Below are 21,520 nucleotides of genomic sequence, written 5' to 3' on the forward strand. Positions count from 1 at the left end.
ATGACAACTGCGTCACGTCACTGTTAACAGGGAATAGTTCCAGGAACTAAAAGGATGCTTTATTTAGTGTAGAATGGTACAGCCTCTCATGAAAGCATTAAGTCACCTGGAATACAGACAAGAGGAGAGGTACGACAAGAAAAGAAGAAGAACGAAACCGTTTAGTAAAGGACTGGCTGCTCGTTTTAGATTAATTTAGTAACACGATGGACTGACAGGGTTAGACCTGTAATGGAAATGTATTTTAGCAAGATAGTGGTTACATAGTTAGTACTTCTACATGATGTACTATAAGTCTACATTAGAGAGGGAAGTTACAAAAAGTGTACAAAAAGATTTTTATACATTTTAGTTAAATATTGTTTAGTAAATTAGAAAGACTAGAAATTTTCTTTGTTTTATTAAAAAATACATACCAACACTGCTCTTTTATTTGTACACATACACACGCAAGCGTCACACACATCAAACAGCAGAAATTACACGTATGTTGCCTTAAACACATCTGAGTTGATGGACTGCCGTCGGCACAGCATGCAGCGCTTCCTTATTGATTCACGGACGTGAAAAAATTATACGGAGGAATGTGTTTAAACATACACTAATCAAGAAGCTTTCTGCATATGAATTGTTGTTCTGTATAAAAGTATCTAGGCCCTGCGCATGAACACAGTGAAGCTGTCATGGAATTTGAAAAATAACCGATTTGTTCAACAAGAAACTGTATTGTGCGTACTGGCAGTCCATATTCACAAGCAATTGAATTATTTAATGCCTTAAAACGATGTTACATTTATTACTCGATATTTTGTTGTTGAATGAAGTAACATGTAATAACTTTCCAATTACACATTAATAATCAAATAACTGATTAACATTACACATTTAATTTTACAAAATGCTGAATCAGGCCTTGCACGACAACCATTTACATTCAGAATTCCACATACCCTTCTTTTTAGAAGATAGAGCCACCTTTTCCTCATAAAATTACGTTTACTGAAAGACAAAACGGTTCAGCTTATTTTTTAGGATTTTGCAGGTCTACAGAAAATTTTAACTGAGTAGTTAGAGGGAAGAACCACTCCAATTTGCTAAATAAAAACGTTATTTGCGTATTAAGTCTAAGCAGGTTTACCATAGAGTCTACTCCGTAAGTGGTGTTCGCCTTACACGCGACACTACGGAGGGAAAATGTAGTGCCTAGAATTACAAAATATCCTTACGGCAAATGAAAATTATTTTACATATTTGTCATCCTCTCACATCCAAACTACGTCGGAATATTCAATTTTGGCGCTACCAGAACCAGTAGAATATTGTAAAATCTGTCATCACAAATTACCATAAACTGTTATCGTACCCATATATAGAAAATCCTGTACCAGCAATATTTTATTGTTATTCCATTCTCTTAACAGCAGTTTTCAGCTGATGTCTGAGGCCTTTGAAGTTCCGAATGCGATGTAACAGCCATAGTGCCATACATCGGCAGTCCCTGTGTATGTTCCACGGTTGTTTCAGTGTGAAACGACACAACATTGTTCTGCTACTGTATTCTATGCTAAAGGTGTACGTGTGCGTGATGACTATCAGAATTAAAAGAATTGTGAGTGTTAGGTAGTTCTATTGTTCTCGGCAAATCAAAAAACTTTGGCCAGAAGTGATTCTGCTCAGTAGTAGAGATGGTGGCGCCTTCTGTGACAGACAAACGTTTATCAACTGTGTTGCTGGTGAACGCCTGAGTCGAGACTGCTGAACAGAAAATGATTTACTGCTGTACGTCAGTTCTTACTTGATGGAAAGAGACATTCAGATATTTACACATTTCGGATTTTGCGTGAAATACACCAGGGAGTTAGTAATAATTACCGTATTCCGACATCTTTTATTTGAAGGAGACAAAACAGATTATTTGAGTACGATGTGCGTCACTCATTTTGGCGTCTTCTGTGTAACTTCTTATTACAGATCCTGTTAAGGTACGGAAGTATTCTTCCTAATAGGAATTTATTGATTAGTTTGCTATTTCACTTGATACTAATAGAAAGAGTATATAATTGTGATGTCCTTGATGTATCTCTCGTCGAAGCATTTACCTGTTCAGGAGATGCATTGTGACGAAACTGGAAACGACATTAAAATGGGTGTCTAGCTATGTTCTTGGTATGTATACTATGCATATGTAACACAATTTTCTTTCTGCTCTTGTATCCTGGAAGCTACGGATGATAAATGTGTGGAATGTGTTCAGTTCCTTCCACGCGGAGACCTTCAGTGGATTGAGTGGAGTGTGGAAGGTATACCAATACAGAAATAAGTGATCTCCGACAGCCAGTTGGAAGGTAGTGACAAATAAATAGAATAACACAAAACAATTAACAAGCATTTCGCGTACTAAATATACTCCAGAGGAATCTCTGTATTGGACAGTGTTTCTCTTTTTTCTCTAAATGGCTCACGTCACAATGTTCTTGTGGAACGACTGTTGAGGTTTGGTCGTAAGCGTCCTGGCGAGGGTGTCGGCTCCCGTCAGTTGGAAGGAGCTGCCTCGGTAGTGGCGCGTTGCACGCCGGGAGGCGGTGACGTCACCCGGCGGCTACTGCAGGCGCATCGTCACCCAGACGACGGCGCGCGGGTGCACGAGTCCGCCGATCTCGCAGTTGACGGTGCGCGTCTCGCCGTTCACGACGAACAGCGCCTCGTTGGCCGTGGTGACCATGTAGTGGCCGAACACCGCCGACGAGGCGATGGGCCTGTTGGGCGCGCCCCACTGCGCAAGCGCAGGAGACATGGCGCGGCCCACGCCGGTGATCATCTCCACTTTGCCTGCGCAACAGCGGCCCAGTTCGTACACACGAATCAAAGTCAGTGAACAGATATGGACAGGAGCATGTAATCTCTGTTTATACGCAGTGAGGTAGCCCTGTCGAACAGTGGCGGCGGCAAAAATAGGCTGTTTCATTATATGAGGGTTGGAACTTTAATAGTGGTAACTATTTATTTACAGCTCGTACAAAATAGATACGTGTTTCAAAGTTTTACTGACCTCCAAAATAGTCACCAACATTGTGTAAAACCCGTTGCTAGCGATGTGGAAGTCGTAGTGTACTCTTAGCAGTGACAGTTGTGTTGACAGTTCGAGCGGCGCAGTCTATTGCCCGACCAATTTGTAGCGGTTCTGAAGCGTATGCCGTAAAGTGTTTTCTTCAGTTTGGAAATCGAATTGAACTTACTACGGCTTAAGTCAGTGAAGTGCAGTAGGTGGTATAGCACGGAGCAGTCCCATCGGTCAAACAAATCAGTATCAAAAACGTTCAAATGTGTGTGAAATTTTATGGGACTTAACTGCTTAAGTCATCAGTGCCTAAGCTTACACTCTATTTAACGTAAATTATCCTAAGGACAAACACACACACACCTATGACCAAGGGAGGACTCGAACCTCCGCCGGCACCAGCCTCACAGAAACAGCTTCCACTGTACGTGCTTGAGCATTGTCCTGCAAAATGATAGTCCGGTCCTGCAGAAAGTGTCGTCACTTCTGTCTCTATGTTGTTCATTTTTGGAACACAGCCTACGACCAGCTTAGAGACAGAAGTGATGACACTTTCTGCAGGACTTGACCATCAGCTTGCAGGAAAATGCTCAAGAACGTACAGTGAAAGCTGTTATTGATTTGTTTGACTGATGGGTCTGCTAAGCGTTATACCACCTACTGCATTCCATTGAATTAAGCCCTCGTAAGTTCAAATCGATTAGCAAACTGAAGGAAGCACTTCACGGCATTCACTTCAGAACTGTTACAAATTCGTAGGGCAACAGACTGCGTCGCTCGAACTGTCAACACAATTGGCACTGCTAAGAGTATCCTACGACTTCTACATCGCTGGCAACGGGTTATACACAATGCTGGTGACTACTTTGAAGGTCAGTAAAACTTTGAAGCCGGCCGGAGTGGCCGAGCGGTTCTAGGCGCTTCAGTCCGGAACCGCGCTACCGCTACGGTCGCAGGTTCGAATCCTGCCTCGGGCATGGATGTGTGTGATGTCCTTAGGTTAGTTAGGTATAAGTAGTTCCAAGTTCTAGGGGACTGACGGCCTCAGATGTTAAGTCCCATAGTGCTCAGAGCCATTTGAACCATAAAACTTTGAAACACGTATCTATTTTGTACGAGCTGTATATAAATAGTTACCTCTATTAAAGTTCCAACCCTCGAACATAAACGATTTATGACTAGGACAATTCAACTGTTCGCACCCGATGATGTTGATTACACACTGGACGTTTATAATTGAAGATGTTTTATATCAATTGAGGAGGGCTGAGAACTTCACCCAGCCACGCCAACTGTTACTCTGTGGCATTCTGCAACAACGCCCTATGCCATCTTACATAGCATTTATACGGGGTGGTCCATTGATAGTGACTGGGCCAAATATCTCACGAAATAAGCGTCAAACGAAAAAACTACTAAGAACGAAACTTGTCTAGCTTTAAGGGGGAGACTAGATGGCGCTATGGTTGGCCCTCTAGATGGCGCTGCCATAGGTCAAACGGATATCAACTGCGTTTTTTTAATAGGAACACCCATTTTTATTACATATTCGTGTAATACGTAAAGACATATGAATGTTTTAGTTGGACTACTTTTTTCGCTTTGTCATAGATGGCGCTGTAATAGTCACAAGCATATGGCTAACAATTTTAGACGAACAGTTGGTAACAGGTAGGTTTTTTTAATTAAAATACAGAACGTAGGTACGTTTGAACATTTTATTTCGGTTGTTCCAATGTGATACACGTATCTTTGTGAACTTATCATTTCTGAGAACACATGCTGTTACAGCGTGATTACCTGTAAGTACCACATTAATGCTCAAAATGATGTCCGACAACGTCAATGCATTTGGCAATACGTGTAACGACATTACTCTCAACAGCGAGAAGTTCGCCTTCTCTAATGTTCGCACATGCATTGACTATGCACTGACGCATGTTGTCAGGCGTTGTTGGTGGATCACGATAGCAAATATCTTTCAACTTTCCCCACAGAAAGAAATCCTGGAACGTCAGATCCGGTGAACGTGCTTCGACGACCAATCCACCTGTCATGAAAGATGCTATTCAGTACCGCCTCAACCGCACGCAAGCTATGTGCCGGACATCCATCATGTTGGAAGTACATCGCCAGTCTGTCATGCAGTGAAACATCTTGTAACAAAATCGGTAGAACATTACGTAGGAAATCAGCAAACATTGCACCATTTAGATTGCCATCGATAAAATGGGGGCCAATTATGCTTCGTCCCATAATGCCGCACCATACATTAACCCGCCAAGGTCATTGATGTTTCACTTGTCACAGCCATCGTGGATTTTCCGTTGCCGAATAGTGCATATTATGCAGCTTTACGTTACCGCTGTTGGTGAATGACGCTTCGTCGCTAAATAAAACGCGTGCAAAAAATCTGTCTTTGTCCTGTAATTTCTCTTGCGCCCAGTGGCAGAACTGTACACGCCGACGTTCAAAGTCGTCGCCATGCAATTCCTGGTGTATAGAAATATGGTACGGGTGCAATCGATGTTGATGTAGCAATTTCAACACCGACGTTTTTGAGATTCCCGATTCTCGCGCAATTTGTTTGCTACCGATGTGCGGATTAGTCGCGACAGCAACTAAAACACATTCTTGGGCATTACCGTTTGTTGCAGGTCGTGGTTGACGTTTCACATGTGGCTGAACACTTCCTGTTTCCTTAAATAACGTAACTATCCGGCGAACGGTCCGAACACTTGGACGGTATCGTCCAGGATACCGAGCAGCACACATAGCACACGCCCATTGGGCATTTTGGTCACAATAGCCATACATCAACACGATGTCGACCTTTTCCGCAATTGGTAAACGGTCCATTTCAACAGGGGTAATGTATGACGAAGCAAATACCGTCCGCACTGACAGAATGTTACGTGATACCACTTACTTATACGTTTTTGACTATTACAGCGCCATCTATGACAAAGCGAAAAAAGTGATCCAACTAATACATTCACATTTCTTTACTTACTACACGAATATGTAATTAAAAAAATGTGGGTTCCTATTTAATAAAAGGCAGCTGATATCCGTTTGACCTATGGCAGCGCCATCTAGCGGGCCAACCATAGCGCCATCTGGTTTCCCCCTTCAAGCTAGACGAGTTTCGTTCTTCGTAGTTTTTTCGTTTGATGCTTATTTCGTGAGAAGATGCAACGTAACAGTAGCGAAACCAGTTGTGTGCGGCACAAATGGACGTAAATAAATACAGCTACAGCGGACTGTTGGACCTTTCTTTCAGTTCTATATTTTAATAGTTTTAACACCTGTATTTAAACATGTGTTACACCTTATGACTTTTCTATATGTCGTGTTCAAAAGATGGCTAATGCCCCACCTCCTTTCACGATTGCCGTCTCTTGTCCAGCTCAGTCTCCTCAATCCTCCCTCCCACGCCACTTTCCCCTCCCCTTATCTACCGAGTTATCTATTTAAATTTTCTTCTTTCCTTGCAGCGGTTGTCACTTTCATTTCAATCTTCTCCTATTTGACTATCCCTTCCACTTCTTCTGATACCTAACAAGGTCTCGGAAGTGGTAAACTAATCAGTATCATTCTTAACGTCTCCATTATTTTCTTCTTATTATTAGTGTTGGTATTATTATTATTATTATCGCCAATTATAACTTTTCGTAATAATCCTAATTTCTCTAACTGAGTTTGTTATGTAATAACTATTTAATATCATTCTTAATTCCTGCATTATTTTATTATCATTGTTGGTCTTACTATTATTAATAATACTGCCAATTTTCATTTTTATTAATAACACAAATTATTATTATTGTGATTACTACGTAAAATTTTTCTGTGTGTATTGTTACTGGTCACATGAGAGAGAGGGTCTTATCGCCTTAATCAGTTCAGGCTAAGTATGCAGTAAATAAATACAACAAAGAGAAGGAACCCGATAGTGGCTGAACAACTTCAACACACCACTCGTGTAAGTATTTAGTGGTAATACTAAGAAGCGTAAATGGGACGATCACCTAAGATAAGTAGCAGGCAATGCTAATGTAAGGCTGAGATTTGTTGTGTGGGTTCTTGGCAAATGCAGTGCATCTGTAAAGGAAATCTTATGCACGATGCTGGTGTGACCAGTTATAGGTTGTTATTTCAGTGTTTGGAGTCTTTATAAAGAAGGTTTGACAACAGACGTCGAACAACACCAGAAACGAGCTGCTAGAATCATAAAAGGTTGATATAGATCTTAGGAAAGTGTAACAGAACAGCTCATGGAATCTTTGGGAGAAAGACGATGTTGTTCTCGCGCACTCTCTTGGATAAATTCAGAGAACATTTATCCTAAGAAGACGGGCGGTCCTGCTGCCACCAACGATGCATCTCGCGTAGGGATTATAACAATAAAATAACAGAGATTAGGGTCCCTAGCGAGGCATCCAGTCATGTTTTACTCACTCATTACATGGATGAATAGGAAAGAAAACGAACAGTATTGGTACGGTAATAGTGGTACAATACATTACACAGTGGCATGGGAAGTGTATATGCCTGGGAAGTGTATATGCCGATGTAGACATTTCACGTACCCCGGAAGGACTCTCTCCTGCATTGCATGGAAATCAATTACACTATCGCAGGAAGATTAGGGTTTAATGTTTCGTCGACGACTAGGTCTTTGCAGACGAAGCTTGGGGAACTTTGGGGAAGGAAATCAGCAGTGTCTGTTTCAAATTAACCATACCCCCATTTACCGTAAGCGATTTACAAAAACCACAGAAAAAATAAAATGGAAATGAAAATGCTGTGTGGCTAGGGCCCCCCGTCGGGTAGACCGTTCGCTTGGTGTAAGTCTTTCGAGTTGACGCCACTTCGGCGACTTGCGTGTCGATGGGGATGAAATGATGATGATAAGAACAACACCTCACCTAGTCCCTGAGCGTAGAAAATCTCCGACCCAGATGGGAACCGAACCCGGGCCGTTGACTATGACATTCCGTCGCGCTGACCACTCAGCTATCGGGGGTGGCCAAAAAAAGTAAAAATATGTAGCCAGAACGTCCGTCCTTCCCACTGCGAGTCTACTGTGCTGACCTCTGAGGCACCTCGCTCGGTCGATGCCTCCGTAGAAGGCAGAGGCGATCTTGCTATCGCCACGTGACGCCTCGGCTCTTTATTGGGACAGTGTGGCAGGTGGCATAGTTCGCGCGCGCGCGCGCGCGCATGTTTGTTTGTGTGTGTGTGTGTGTGTGTGTTTGTGTGTGTGTGTGTGTTCTTAGAAGATGGAAGAAAAGTTTAATATGTTCAATTTACAAATATATTAATTAGAATATAAGTGCCCTCGTGAAGATAACGAATTTGGTGGCCTAGTGGAGACTTCCGGTTATTTGCTTAGCGACTAGTTCTTAACATCCTGTACGGAAGGACATTCTGGTAGGACGAAGGGCCAGTATGGCAAGTTTAGTGCCCTCCAACCTCTTTTTTCTTTCTTGCGGAGATACCCAAGCGATAAAACCTGGAGAGGAATAGTGAGAATTTTCTGTCAGGACACCCACTGGGAAGGACGAGGCCACCATCTGTCCAGAGTTACGTCCTATCTGTTTTTCCTCATTAAGGAAAGATAGTCATGGGAAACGAAACACTGCTTGGGCTGCAATAGATAGCCTCCACCCGTAGAAGGCTTTGAATCCTCTATTAGATATTTAAAAAAAATATATTATCAGAGAATATCGTGAATGTGACAAAGGACCACGGAGGCTGTGTAAGCTCCAGCACGTACAGACAGAGGGTGGAACGAAGCTGAGCGTCAGCGAAAGGAGCCGCCCGTATCTCACATCCGCTACCGCTGTCCCACGCCAGCCACCAACAGGTGGTGCGTGCACAGCCAACAACTGGCTGTCTGTCGCAGCTACGGACGTCACGACTAAAGACCGAGAAACTGCTTTTGCGCTCGCTTTTATTACCCGTAATGTTTTTCTTAATATACTGAAAGGCGAATGGCTTGGCTCAGGCTTCAAGAACTGTGTGTTTGAGTGGGGACACTCCAGCCAAGCTTTCTGTCTTTTGATGAAATTACTGAAACCGCGTGTCGGAGTTTCAGTATGAGACATTCTCTGTTGTCTAACCACGGGGACGTGGGCTCCCATTTCGAAAATTTTTGCTCCAGAATTTGACAGCCAAAAACTCGCTGTGGTGGTTATCGCTAGCGTACCAAACTTAAAGAGGCAAAGGGCACTGCGACTTTAGATTGAGGGAAAGTCTCTTTACTGATATGAAATAAATAAAAGTTCACTTAGTGAATGAACTTCTACAAGATTTATCCCCTCTTTGAACCATTGCCTTCGGATAATTTTAAGTACTAGGAAACACGACCACCACTATGATCTTCCTCTGATGCCTGGTTAGTCAAGAGGAGTAAGCTCGAATTCCAGAGGATAACGGATGAACCCCCCCCCCCCCCCCTCCACAACCCTTCCCCCCCACGGCTATCCAGATTTACGTCTTCTGTGATTTCCATAAATCGCTTAAGATAAATGTCGGGGTGGTTCCTTTGAAAGGGCACAGTTGATTACCTTTCCCATGATTTCCAAATCCGGCCTTGCGCTCCCTCTCTAATGACCACGTTGTCGACAGGATGTTAAACCCCTAATCTGCCTTCTTTACTCTCTTTCTTTTAGAAGAGTGAACTGACAACAGTGTACATATACACAGAAATAAAACTGCATTTCTTCCTGCAATTGACTGACATCACGCCAGTACTAACAGGTACCAGGCACTTACCAGAGATTGGTAGGTGGAACAGTGCGTGGCAAATGCACTGACTGGCCAATTCAAATGCTATTTGTCGACATCAGTGCACACGGTTTGTTCTAGTCTGTGCATGATGAAGATGCTGACTTTGAAATATTCATATTTATGAAGAAGCACTGCTGCATTTTTGGGGATGCACTCGGAGAACAATCGAAGTCGCAGTTCTGAAAGCCCTTATCGATTCTACCATTCCACCACAAATAAATTACTTGATGTGACTGGATAAACCCATTTCTTGGCTAACGCAAGAACCCAGAGAAGCAGATCAAGACAGAGAACTGGATAGAATTCACGCCAGCGCTATCTGCTAATATAGGGAAAGCAGCTGCCGAAACGTCAGGGTGGTTATCCCATTTTACTGTCAAGTGAAGATGCCAGGAGCGTATCGCTACAACAGAAAGAGAAAGACACCCGCGGAGGGAAAACAAATACGGAACGAACCTGTATAAATAATCCCCATTTTTAGTCAAAGGGATCACACAGTCTGGCGGCCATCGTCTACGAGGAGAGGTCTACACTGGTCCATGAGGTGACATGGTCTTACAAGCAGCCACCAGGAGAACTGGCCTCTGCTAACTGCGGTCTTACTGCCAGCACTAAGTCCAGTGCTGTGGATTTAGCGCCTTCCAGCCGGTGGAACACTTGCAAGTCACTGCCAGTGTTCTGTCCTGGAGGGCAGCTGCCTGAGACCGGGGCAGTGCAACCTATGGCCCCGATTCTTGCAAGGGCTCCTGCTGAGGGCTGTCTTCTTCTGCATTTTGGTGGATTCCTCTTCTGATACCAGCGTCTACAGGAAGACAACCCTCAGCATGAGCACCTGCTCATCCCAGTGCAGGTATTCAGCAACAGTATGCCTGCATGGAGGAGGTGCACAGGTGTTTGCATCACCTTGTTGTCTAACAGCAGCCCCCATCCACAGGACAGAAGGCTGGAAGTAGGCTCGCAGGTGGCCTACCGGCTGGTAGGTGCCAAATTGTCAGCATCGGACATAGGGCCAGCAGTAGATCCACATTAGTGGAGCGCAGGTCTCATGGTGGCTGCTTGTAAAACCATATCGCCTTGTGGACCAGTGTAGAGTTCTCCTCGTAGATGGTGGTTCAAATGGTTCTGAGCAATATGGGACTTAACATCTGTGGTCATCAGTCCCCTAGAACGTAGAACTACTTAAACCTAACTAACCTAAGGACATCACACACATCCATGCCCGAGGCAGGATTCGAACCTGCGATCGTAGCGGTCGCGCGGTTCCAGACTGAAGCGCCTAGAAACGCTCGGCCACACTGTCCGGCCGAGTCCGATCACGTAAGCCACACGTCCGCTGGCCTGGTATGAAATAACTGGACCATCTAGATGGTGATTTCTTTTCTTTTCTTTTGTGCCGATATTATTTACGCTCATGTGTCGTCCGCTTGGCAACCACGAGAGGTAACAATTCTGACGCTTTGGCAGCTGCTACATCAGTTGGTAGCCCCGGCGTAACTGCCCAACCGTCTGTCTTGACTTGCTTCTCTGGCTCCTTGAGCTAGCCGAGGAAGGTGGCTTAGTTTTTACCCATTTGCACCAAATAATTTATCTGTGGCACAACAACATCCAAAGACTCTGCAAATCTGAAAACATGAGTGTAGTCTGCAGTTAGTGCAGTAAGAATTATTAGTGTGACGTTTTTACAACGAACCATAACCTCTATGTATGTGGACAAAATACTGTCATCTTTTTTCAGAGAACCAACAACGAATATTTCACGCAGGTCAATGCAAGGGAACACATCGCCAGTGTGTCATTGACAGTTTTACGGGATATTTTTGGTGATATTATGCTTGGCTGGCTCGTCCCCCACATCTAAATTCAAGTGATTTTTATATTCAGGTTCTTATGAAACATACGGGCATGCAAACAATCCCCATATATCCAAGAGTTAGAAGACAGTATTCAGCTAGTGATTTCCAGATTTCTGGCAGCAGAAGCTGTCAGGCTGCTCTTGCCGCAGAGGACCATCGCTTTGAGCATCTGCTGTAAACAACCATCATGCGACAGTTGCAAAGAGGAATGACCTGTGCACATCCCGTACAAACTGACGGCAAGTGTTCGCGTCGTGCGTGGAACAGGTTGTCAGACTAAGAGCAGAAGGTATGCGATAAATTCAAAACGTGTGCGTATTGTCTCATGCAGTGGGAGTTGTGACACCGTTCTGTACGATATGTTAACGGATGAGGACATTAAGCTCGGCTAGAGCTAGAGAATAGTGAGCTACCTCCTGGCACGGAGTGTCACCTTCCTTTTATTTCTATAATCATCCGTAACAACAAAACACTGTACTGCACTAGCAGTCACTACAGTCATTCTGTTTATGCAGTTTCACTTTTGACACATGAAAAACATTGGCAAATAAGTACCAGAACAGACTCACAATCAGTTTAACAACTCGCGCATCAAAGTTCTGACAAAAATAAAACACAGAACGCTGGAAGCGAAACTGAGGATTGTTAAAAGATGATCAGTGTGGGTAGGCCTGACGTGGCTGAAAATGGAAGCAAGACTAAAGAAAAATCAAGACACGCTCATACGATTTGATGACCTGGAAAAATGTTCGACAACGTGAAGTGTTGTAAGATGATAGAAATTCTGAGAAATTAGGAGTAGCTATAATAACACATGGATAATACACAATACGCACAAGAACGAAGAAAGAACAGTAAGACTGGAAGATGAAGAACGAAGTACTCGGATTAAAAAGGGAGTAAGACTGGGATGTAGTCTTTAGGCCCCAGTGTTTAGTGTACACATCGGAGCAGCGATGATGGAAAAAAAATGGAGAAATGTTTACGAATTGGGTTAGAATTAGGAGTGGAAGGATATCAGTGATAAGGTTCACTGATAACATTGTCATCCTCTGTGAAGGTTGAATGGAATGAACAGTCTAATGAGTTCAGAATGTGGACTGAGAGTACACCGAAGAAAGAAGAAAATAATGAAGAGAAGCAGAAATGAGATTAGTGATGAACTGTTGACCAGGAATTAGACAAAGAGAAGGCATTCTGCTACCTTGTAAACAAAGTAACACATTTTGAACGAAGGAACGAGGATGTGAAAAGCAGATTGTCTCAGGTATTTCTGACCAAGAGAAGTGCGCTGGTCTTTAACGTCGACCTTAACATTAGGAAGAAATTTCTAAGAATGTAATTGTCGCGCATAGTATTGTACGATAGTGATTCATACTGTATCGGAAATCCGGAGAACAGCATAATCGAAACGTTTGTGATGTGACGGCATAGAAAGATGACGAAAATTAGGTAGACTGATAAGAAATTAGGAGATTCTCCACAGAATCGGAGAGGAAGGGAATGTATGGAGAAGACTGACGCGAAGGTGGTACAGAATGACAGTGTACGTTTTAGGACAGGAGGGAATAACTTTCATAGTGCTAGGTGGGCCGTAGAAGTTAAAAACTGAACGAGAAGAAAGAGATTTGAGTATACCCTGGAAATAATTGAGGATCTGATGTGCAAGAGCTGCAATGAAAGGAATAAGTTGAGGTTGGTACGCTATGCTTTGTAATAAGTTAAAAGATTCGGTTATTGCCACAAGGAACTAAACTCTAATGACGAACTCTCGTATGGTGCCTGGGATGACGTAAAAGATAGCTGAAGTTTAAAGTCTCGTCCGCAGAGAAGTGAGACGTTCGATGTACTTCCGTAGACACGACAGACAAACTGATGCACTGTTGCTGATGAGACATTACTTGTCTACTACCCTATATGCCCCCCCCCTCCCCCCCTCCCCTCCGCGAAAAATGCGGTACAACCTTTTCATTTCCAAACATTAAACGTTTTATCATGATTATTGACGGTGCCCGTAAAAGGAATCTGTTTTCATTGAAAAATAAGTTGTGTTAATTGGCTTCAATGTGTCTTCCACTAAGTAATTGGAAAAATCAGAGATAATTTCAAGCACCATCACACAGTGAAAAGCAATTGACTCACTCAAATGATATTGTATCACATGCCTTGAACTTTATTCACATTAAATCGTACTTGTAGTTGAGTTTTACTAGGTGCTGAGAAATACTCACTATGCAGTAGCTGAGATGTTACAATAAAACTCGGAATTGGCTTAGTATGGTCGTACTCACCTGTTAACAGGTTGAGGAAGAGTATGTCTTCCTTGTCGGTGGCACTGGCGTACAGATCGTAGCCGTGAGTCGTCTGCGATGGGTAGAACGTGATGTCGCTGATGTTCAGCGTCGTCTTCACGTCGAACATAAACTTCAGGCCGTTCTCTGAAAATAATTGCAACGAATTATCAGTTCTTGTGATCAGTTTACCGACTCAGCAAGGGATACGTCAGGAGGAGACTGGTCCTGATGAAGGAAGCTATATTTAAACAAAAGCTCTGCTGGTGCCAGTACTGATATGGAATTAAGGAAGTCGTTCACGAAACTCTACGTTTAAAGCACAGCGTTGCAAGGATGTGAAAACTGACCGCGAAACATTGGAGCCGAAGAAAATGGAAGTTTCAAATGGAGGAAGTGAGATGGTAATAGCGTGCCGTGAAAAGTACGGCCACAGAACCCTCGCGGTGGCGACACGGAACGGGAGGGGCTAAAAGCTAGAGCCATGTGTGCGATGGTGGACGTACGTACGATCTAGACGAGGCATGAATCATGTCTGAAGGAGGATCGCTGCGTATCGAGGCGCCTAGCCGCGAACGAGCGCTTTTAGCGTGGTTGTAGCTCGTCAGGGGGCAAGCGGCAACACAGTGGCCTGTTTCATCCGCTGTATGCAATCTTTAAGCTAGCGATGGGCGGCAGTCGCTTGCGGTGAGATTGTACCGAAGTGTTCCATCTGTGTGGAAGGGCACGAGGAGGTATGTGGGAGATCAAGCCATACACATGTTGTCTTGCTTTTCATTAAGCCTTTCAGTTCCAAAGCAAGTTTGCTTTCTTCAAGTGAAAATTGTAGATCGTTTGCTTGTCTTCACTATAAAGACCAACAAATGGGCGTGTACCCTAACTAGCCCTTCTACAATTATAATAAGTAGTATAGATATTGAAAGAAATATATTGAAAACTGATAGTAAACGGAGAAGAGGTTAGAGAACATCTGACAGTGCGATCAAAATTAATTAATTTCACACTGGAAATAGCAGTAGACCGAAAAAAGTGTAGGTTAGCAGATTCTGGATGGAAGAGATGGGCAGGTATCAAAATTTTCGGAGGATGTAGGAGCTGATGAAGAATGGTTCCAATTCCTGATAGCTTATGGTCCTAATACGTTTAATAGAGCTCGAGAAGAGACAATGGTTAATGTTCATGGCAATCCGGTTGAGGAAAAACCGTTCAAATCACCAGGCTGGGCACCATGATTTATGTTTCCTTTGGCATCTTCAAATTACCTGAGGGCACTCACGGAATAGTTACTTCAAGAAGGCCAGTTTTTCCACCGTGCTTCTTCAGTTCGCGGGTTCTGTCTCTAATGACCACAGCATTTGTAACTCATCCTGTATTGTAAACACGAATCGCTTGGATGAGCAGAAAAATGTGACAACACTTTTAAAAGCAAATGACATTGTTATACGTAAAAAACGGCAGCTGAATTGTTATTTACTATGTTACGACCCACAGTGACTACATGAACAGGTCGAGTCATTAAAATAGTTTTCCACGTAAAGGAACGTTGCATGGTTTTGAAATAATGGAATTACTGTAAGTCAGTTTCTATTTTATTGTAAAAGAAACTTTCATGAACTGTTTTAAATCTATAACCAATATCTGGCAAAGAAAGTATCATGAAATATTACAAGACGAACACGGAAGACACTTTATTAAAAACGCGAAACTTGTCTGTGTCCATAAATAAAGTAAAAAAAAAAAGTATTGTACAGCATACAAAAGAGCGTGGTAACCACTGCGAATTATATTAATGGTAACCAAAGGAAACTTTTTTTATAGTTGTCTCCAGTCGGTACTACACTACTGGGTATTAAAATTGGTACACCACGAAGATGACGTGCTGGAGACGCGAAATTTGACCCACAGGAAGATGCTGTGATACGCAAATGATTAGCTTTTCAGAGCATTCACACAAGGTTGGCACCGGTGGCGACACCTACAACTTGGTGACATGAGGAAAGTTTCCAACCGATTTCTCATACACAAATAGTAGTTGACCAGCGTTGCCTAGTGAAACATTGTTTTGATACCTCGTGTAAGGGGGAGAAATGCGTACCATCACGTTTCCGACTTCGATAAAGATTCGATTGTAGCGTATCGCGATTGAGGTTTATCGTATCGCGACATTGCTCCTCGCGTTGGTCCAGATCAAATGAATGTTAGCAGAGTATGGAATCGGTGGGTTCAGGAGGGTAATACGGAACGCCGTGCTGGATCCCAAAGGCCCCGTATCACTAGCAGTCGAGATGATAGGCGTCTTATCCGCATGGCTGTAACGGATCGTGCACCCACGTCTCGATCCCCGAGTCAATAGATGGGGACGTTTGCAAGACAACAACCATGTGCACGAAAGTTTGACAACGTCTGCAGCAGCATGGACTATCAGCTCGGTGACCATGGGTGTACGAATGGCAAAACGTCATTTTTTCGGATCAATCTCGGTTCAGTTTACAGAATCATGATGGTCGCATCCGTGTTTGGCGACATCGGTGTGAACGCACAGTGGAAGCGTGTATTCGTCATCGCCATACTGGCGTATCACCCGCTGTGATGGTTAGGGGTACCATTGGTTACACGTCTCAGTCACCTCTTGTTAGCACTGATGGCACATTGAACAGTCGAAGTTACATTTTGGATGTGCTACGATCCGTGGCTCTACCCTTCATTCAATCCCTGGGAAACCCTACATTTCAGCAGGATAATGCACGACTGCATGTTGCAGGACCTGTACGTGCCTTTCTGGATACAGAAAATGTTCGACTGCTGCCCTGGCCATCACATTCTCCGTATCTCTCACCAATTGAAAACGTTTGGTCAATGGTGGCCGAGCTACTGGCTCGTCACAATACGCCAGTCACTACTCTTGATTAACTGTGGTACCGTGTTGAGGCTGCATGGGGAGCTGTACCTGTACACGCCATCCAAGCTCTGTTTGACTCAATGCCCAGGCGTATCAAGGCCGTTATTACGGCCAGAGGTGGTTGTTCTGGGTACTGATTTCTCAGGATATACACCAAAATTGTTTGAACATGTAATCACAAGTCAGTTCTAGTATAATATATTTGTCCAATGAATCCCATTTATCGTCTGCATTTCTTCTTGAGGTAGCAATTTTAATGGCCAATACTGTACGTCTAGGCCTTTCCATGTTGTAAGAGGGCGCGCAGCATGGCATTAAAAACAAAAACGTTTTGTCTGCAATTTTTGTGGCGCTTGCCTCTAAGTTGCCATTCGAATGTCCCACACAAATACTGTACAATGATTAACTGCCCCACCGCCTCCCTCGGCAGCACGGGTGATGCGTAGTAGAGGAGTAGGGCTCACCGGTGACGCGCTGCACGACGAGTGTGACGCCGTCGCGGCCGTGGTCCACGGTGACGACGGCGCGGCTGTCCGGGGCAACTGTGGGTCGGCCGAGCAGCGCGGGCTTGCGAGCCAGCACCGCGTCCGACAGGTGGTCGAGCAGCACCTGGCCCGCGGCGCGCCCCGTCACCGGCTCCTCGCACTCCAGGATCGCGTACCCGTCTGCCGGCAGGACAGACGACGATTGACAAACACATGACTTGGGATATACACTGAAGCGCCAAAGAAACTGGTACAGGTATGCGTATTCAAATACAGAGGTATGTAAACAAACAGAATATGGCGCTGCTGTCAGCAACGTCTACATAAGACAAGTGCCTAGCGGAGTTGTTAGATCGGTTACTGCTGCTACAATGGCATGTTATCAAGATTTAAGCGAGTTTGACTGTGATGTTATAGTCGGCGTACGAGCTATGGGATACAATATCTCCGAAGTAGCGATGAAGTGGGGACTTTCCCGTGTGACCATTTCACAAGTGTACCGTGAATATCAGCAACCCTTAAAACATCAAATCTCGAACTTTGCAGTGGCCGGAAAAAGATCCTGCAAGAACAGGACCAACAACGACGGAAGAGAATCGTTAAACGTGACACAAGGGCAATCCTTCTGCAAATAGCTGCTGATTTCAGTGCTAGGCCATCAACAAGTGTCAGCGTGCGAACAACTCAACGAAACATCATCGATATGGGCTTTCGGAGCCGAAGGCCAACACGTGTACCGTTGATGACTGCACGACACAAAGCCCAGGCCTGTCAACATCGACATTGGATTGTTGATGACTGGAAACATGTTGCCTGTTCGGAAGACTCTCGTTTCAAATTGTATCGAGTGGATGGACGTGTACAGGTATGGTGACATCCTCATGAATCCATCATGTCAACAGGGGACTGCTCAAGCTGGTGGAAGCTCTGTAATAGTGTGGGGCGTGTGCAGTTGGAGTGATATGGGAACCTTGATACGTCTGTAAGCACGTAAGCACCCTGTCTGGTCACCTGCATCAATTCACGTCCGGCGGACTTGGCCAATTCCAGCAGCATAATGCGACACCCCACACGCCCAGACTTGCAACATAGTGGCTTCGGGATCTCTCTTCTGAGTTTAAACAGTTCCGCTATCCACCAAACTCCCCAGACACGAACATTATTGAGCATATCTTGGTCACCTTGCAACATGCTGTTGAGAGGAGATCTCCACTCCCTCGTATTCTTGCGGATTTATGGACAGAGCTGTAGGATTCATGGTGTCAATTCCCTCCAGCACTACTTCAGACGTTAGTCGAGTCCATGCCACGTCATGTTGCGGCACTTCTGCGTGGTCCCAGGTCCCTACACGATACTAAGCACGTGTACCAGTTTCTTTGGCTTTTCTACGTAAATAGTTTAAATATAAAATTCATCATGAATATGCTAATTACTGCGTATCTGGCCATCATTTTTTATAAAAAATGCACGTCCTTTTCTTTCTAATTATATTTGACATGCCTTGCAATTATAAATTCTTAATTATCAATATTTTATAAAACTTAGTTAATAAATATTTTTTAAATTAACAAAAAACATAATAATTTTATTAACTAGTCTTTTATGAAATATCGATAATTAATAATTCATATTTGCAATGCATGTGATATGAATTAGGAACGAGAAGAGGTTTTTTTTTCTTAAGAGATAATGATAGTAAGTATTTGACAAGTTTTACAGGTAAGTGATATAGTTATTCGAATTCCTACATAACTACTGCACCCCTCGTCCATTTGAACTTGCTTAATGTACCAGTGATCAAGCCGAGGTCAGCTGTAATTATGTAAGTCTGAAAGTGAAGTAAGTCTGAAAGCAAATACTGGTTTAATGTTATTTAGTACACTGTAAGCCAGTCATTCATGGAAATTTCTAGACTTACAGCCGAAACACCCCTTATATTCTACTGAGTATTTTTCACAGTGGTGACTACCTGGAGCTGAAAACAAAACGAGTGATTCTGATTTTCGCATGATGTAACAACTTACAGAGTGCGGAGAACTCGATGTGCCTTGGCACGCAGTTGTAGGGCGTGAGGTCGATGCTGCGGATGTAGCGCATGGAGGCCAGGTCCAGCTTGTACAGCCCGCGCTGGTTCGTGTGCGTCACGTACGCGTACTTGAACAGCTGGTTCATGTCCTGCGGAACACGTGGAAGGCGCCGATTACAATTTCTGGAGGTGAAGCAACAAGAGAAATTACACATGACTGTCTGTAAAGGTGACGACATTCCCTTGGAACTGCTGTTAAGCTTGGGACAAGACACAACAAAACCATTTCATCTGGTGTGCGAGATTTACGAGACACGCATAAAACCCACAGTCTTCACAAGAATGTAATAATTCCAGTTGCAAAGAAAGTAGGTGCTAACAGTTATGAATATTACCGAAATATTAGCTCATCAAGCCATAGTTTGCAAAATACTACGACAAATTCTTTACAGAAGAATGGAAAAAACTGGAAGAAGCCGGCATCGGGAAAGACGACTTTGGGTACCGGAGAAATGTAGGAATACTCTGGGGAATACTGACCCTACGACTCAAATAGAATACACGCTAAGAAAGGAAACAGAAGTGTACAGCATTTGTAGACTTAGAGAAAGCTTTTGACCATGCTGACAGCAATACAGTCTTTGAAATTCTGAAGGTAGCAGGGATAAAATACAGAGTGCAAAAGGTCATTTACAACTTATACAGAAACCAGACTCTATTTACAGGACTCGAAGGACATGAAAGGCAACTGTAGTTGAGAGGGGAGTTAGGGAGGGTTGTAGCCTGTTCTTGATGTACACTGATCAAGCAGAAACGGGAAGACAATTTTGGCGACGGAATTAAAATTCAGGTAGAAGAAAAACAATGACATTATAATTTTTTCGCTGACAGCAAATGACTAGGAAGAGCTTTTGAACGGAATGGGCAGTGATCTCGAAAGGAGGATGTAAGATGCACACCTACAAAAGCAAAAGAAGAGTAGTAAAACGTAGTCGAATTAAATCAGGCGATGTTCATGGAATTAGATTAGGAAATGAAGCACTAAAATTAGTACAGGTGTTTCAGTAGTTGGGCGATAAAACAACTGATGATTGCCGAAGCAGACAGGATATAAAATGTAGACTTGCAATGAGAAAGAAAGCGTTTGTGGAGAAGAGAAATTTTTGACATCGTATATGAGTTTAGGTGTTACGAAGTCTTCTACAAGTGTTTGGAGCTTAGTCTTTATGGAAGTCAAATGTTGGCGATAAGGAGTTTGGACGAGAAGAAAGTATAATCTATTGAAATGTGCTTCTATAGAAGAATGCTGAGGATTAGATGGCTGGATCACGTAAGCGATGAGGAGGTACTGAAAAAAAAAAAGAAAACAGAATGGAAAAGAAATTTGTGGCATAACTTAACTAAACTTAGTTGGTGGCATGCATTCCGATACGTCAAGAAGTCAACAATTTAGTATTGGACGGAAGTGTGTGGGGTAAAAATTGCAGGTGGAGACAAGAGGAATATATTAAGCAGGTTCATGTAGATGTCTATTGCAATAGTTATCTGAAGAAGAGGCTTGCACAGGGTAGCGTGGTGCGGAGAACTGCATCAAACCAGTCTTCAGATTGAAGGTCACAGCAACAACAGTATGAGTGAAAATGCTCACTACAAGCGCACAACGCAGTATAATGCAATTAGGATATCTTTTACATTGAAAGTCGTTCTCAGTAAACTGCTGCCTGACATGCTAAGTGTACTACGTGTCAGTATTAACCATATATCTTCCCATTCTTTCACTGTGTGCACAAGACGAATGATTCCTCATGTCCGGCTTTCTCTGTTGTCATCTGATTTTAATACTACGATCCGTGCACAATACGTAAAAACGGTGTCACAATGTCTTTTGGAGCAGGTCACCAAATTTCCAAAATTTCTATAGCGTTCTTTTTTGGGCTACGCAGTGCCATTTTACGGACGTTCCAGTGAAATATATAGTGGATAAAGTTGCCCTTTCATAGCGTTCAAAAGAACCCGTCACAACTCCACTTTCCGAGTCGTGCCGGGAGATGAATGTCAAGACGTGCATCACGTCGTCCGTGGATGATTCACCCCTCCGTTGTGTCCGCGC

The 21,520-nt window shown here is 43.5% G+C and overlaps 1 protein-coding gene across 2 annotated transcripts in view; it reads right to left on the reverse strand.

Annotated features, from left to right (window-relative positions):
• Nucleotides 1-212: 212 nt before the first annotated feature.
• Nucleotides 213-21,520, reverse strand: part of LOC126366013 (follistatin-related protein 5-like) — a 481,840-nt gene continuing 460,532 nt past the window's right edge. For both annotated transcript variants that reach the window (XM_049970904.1, XM_050008870.1), the window contains exons 14-17: nucleotides 19,409-19,559; nucleotides 17,364-17,564; nucleotides 14,001-14,147; nucleotides 213-2,829 (exon numbers count right to left, since the gene is read on the reverse strand). In XM_049970904.1, the coding sequence (XP_049826861.1) occupies nucleotides 2,600-2,829; nucleotides 14,001-14,147; nucleotides 17,364-17,564; nucleotides 19,409-19,559 (729 nt within the window). In that variant the 3' untranslated portion in view covers nucleotides 213-2,599. The remainder of the gene's footprint in view (nucleotides 2,830-14,000; nucleotides 14,148-17,363; nucleotides 17,565-19,408; nucleotides 19,560-21,520) is intronic.

Source organism: Schistocerca gregaria, chromosome 1 (genome assembly GCF_023897955.1).
Source record: "Schistocerca gregaria isolate iqSchGreg1 chromosome 1, iqSchGreg1.2, whole genome shotgun sequence".
Classification (NCBI taxonomy): domain Eukaryota; kingdom Metazoa; phylum Arthropoda; class Insecta; order Orthoptera; family Acrididae; genus Schistocerca; species Schistocerca gregaria.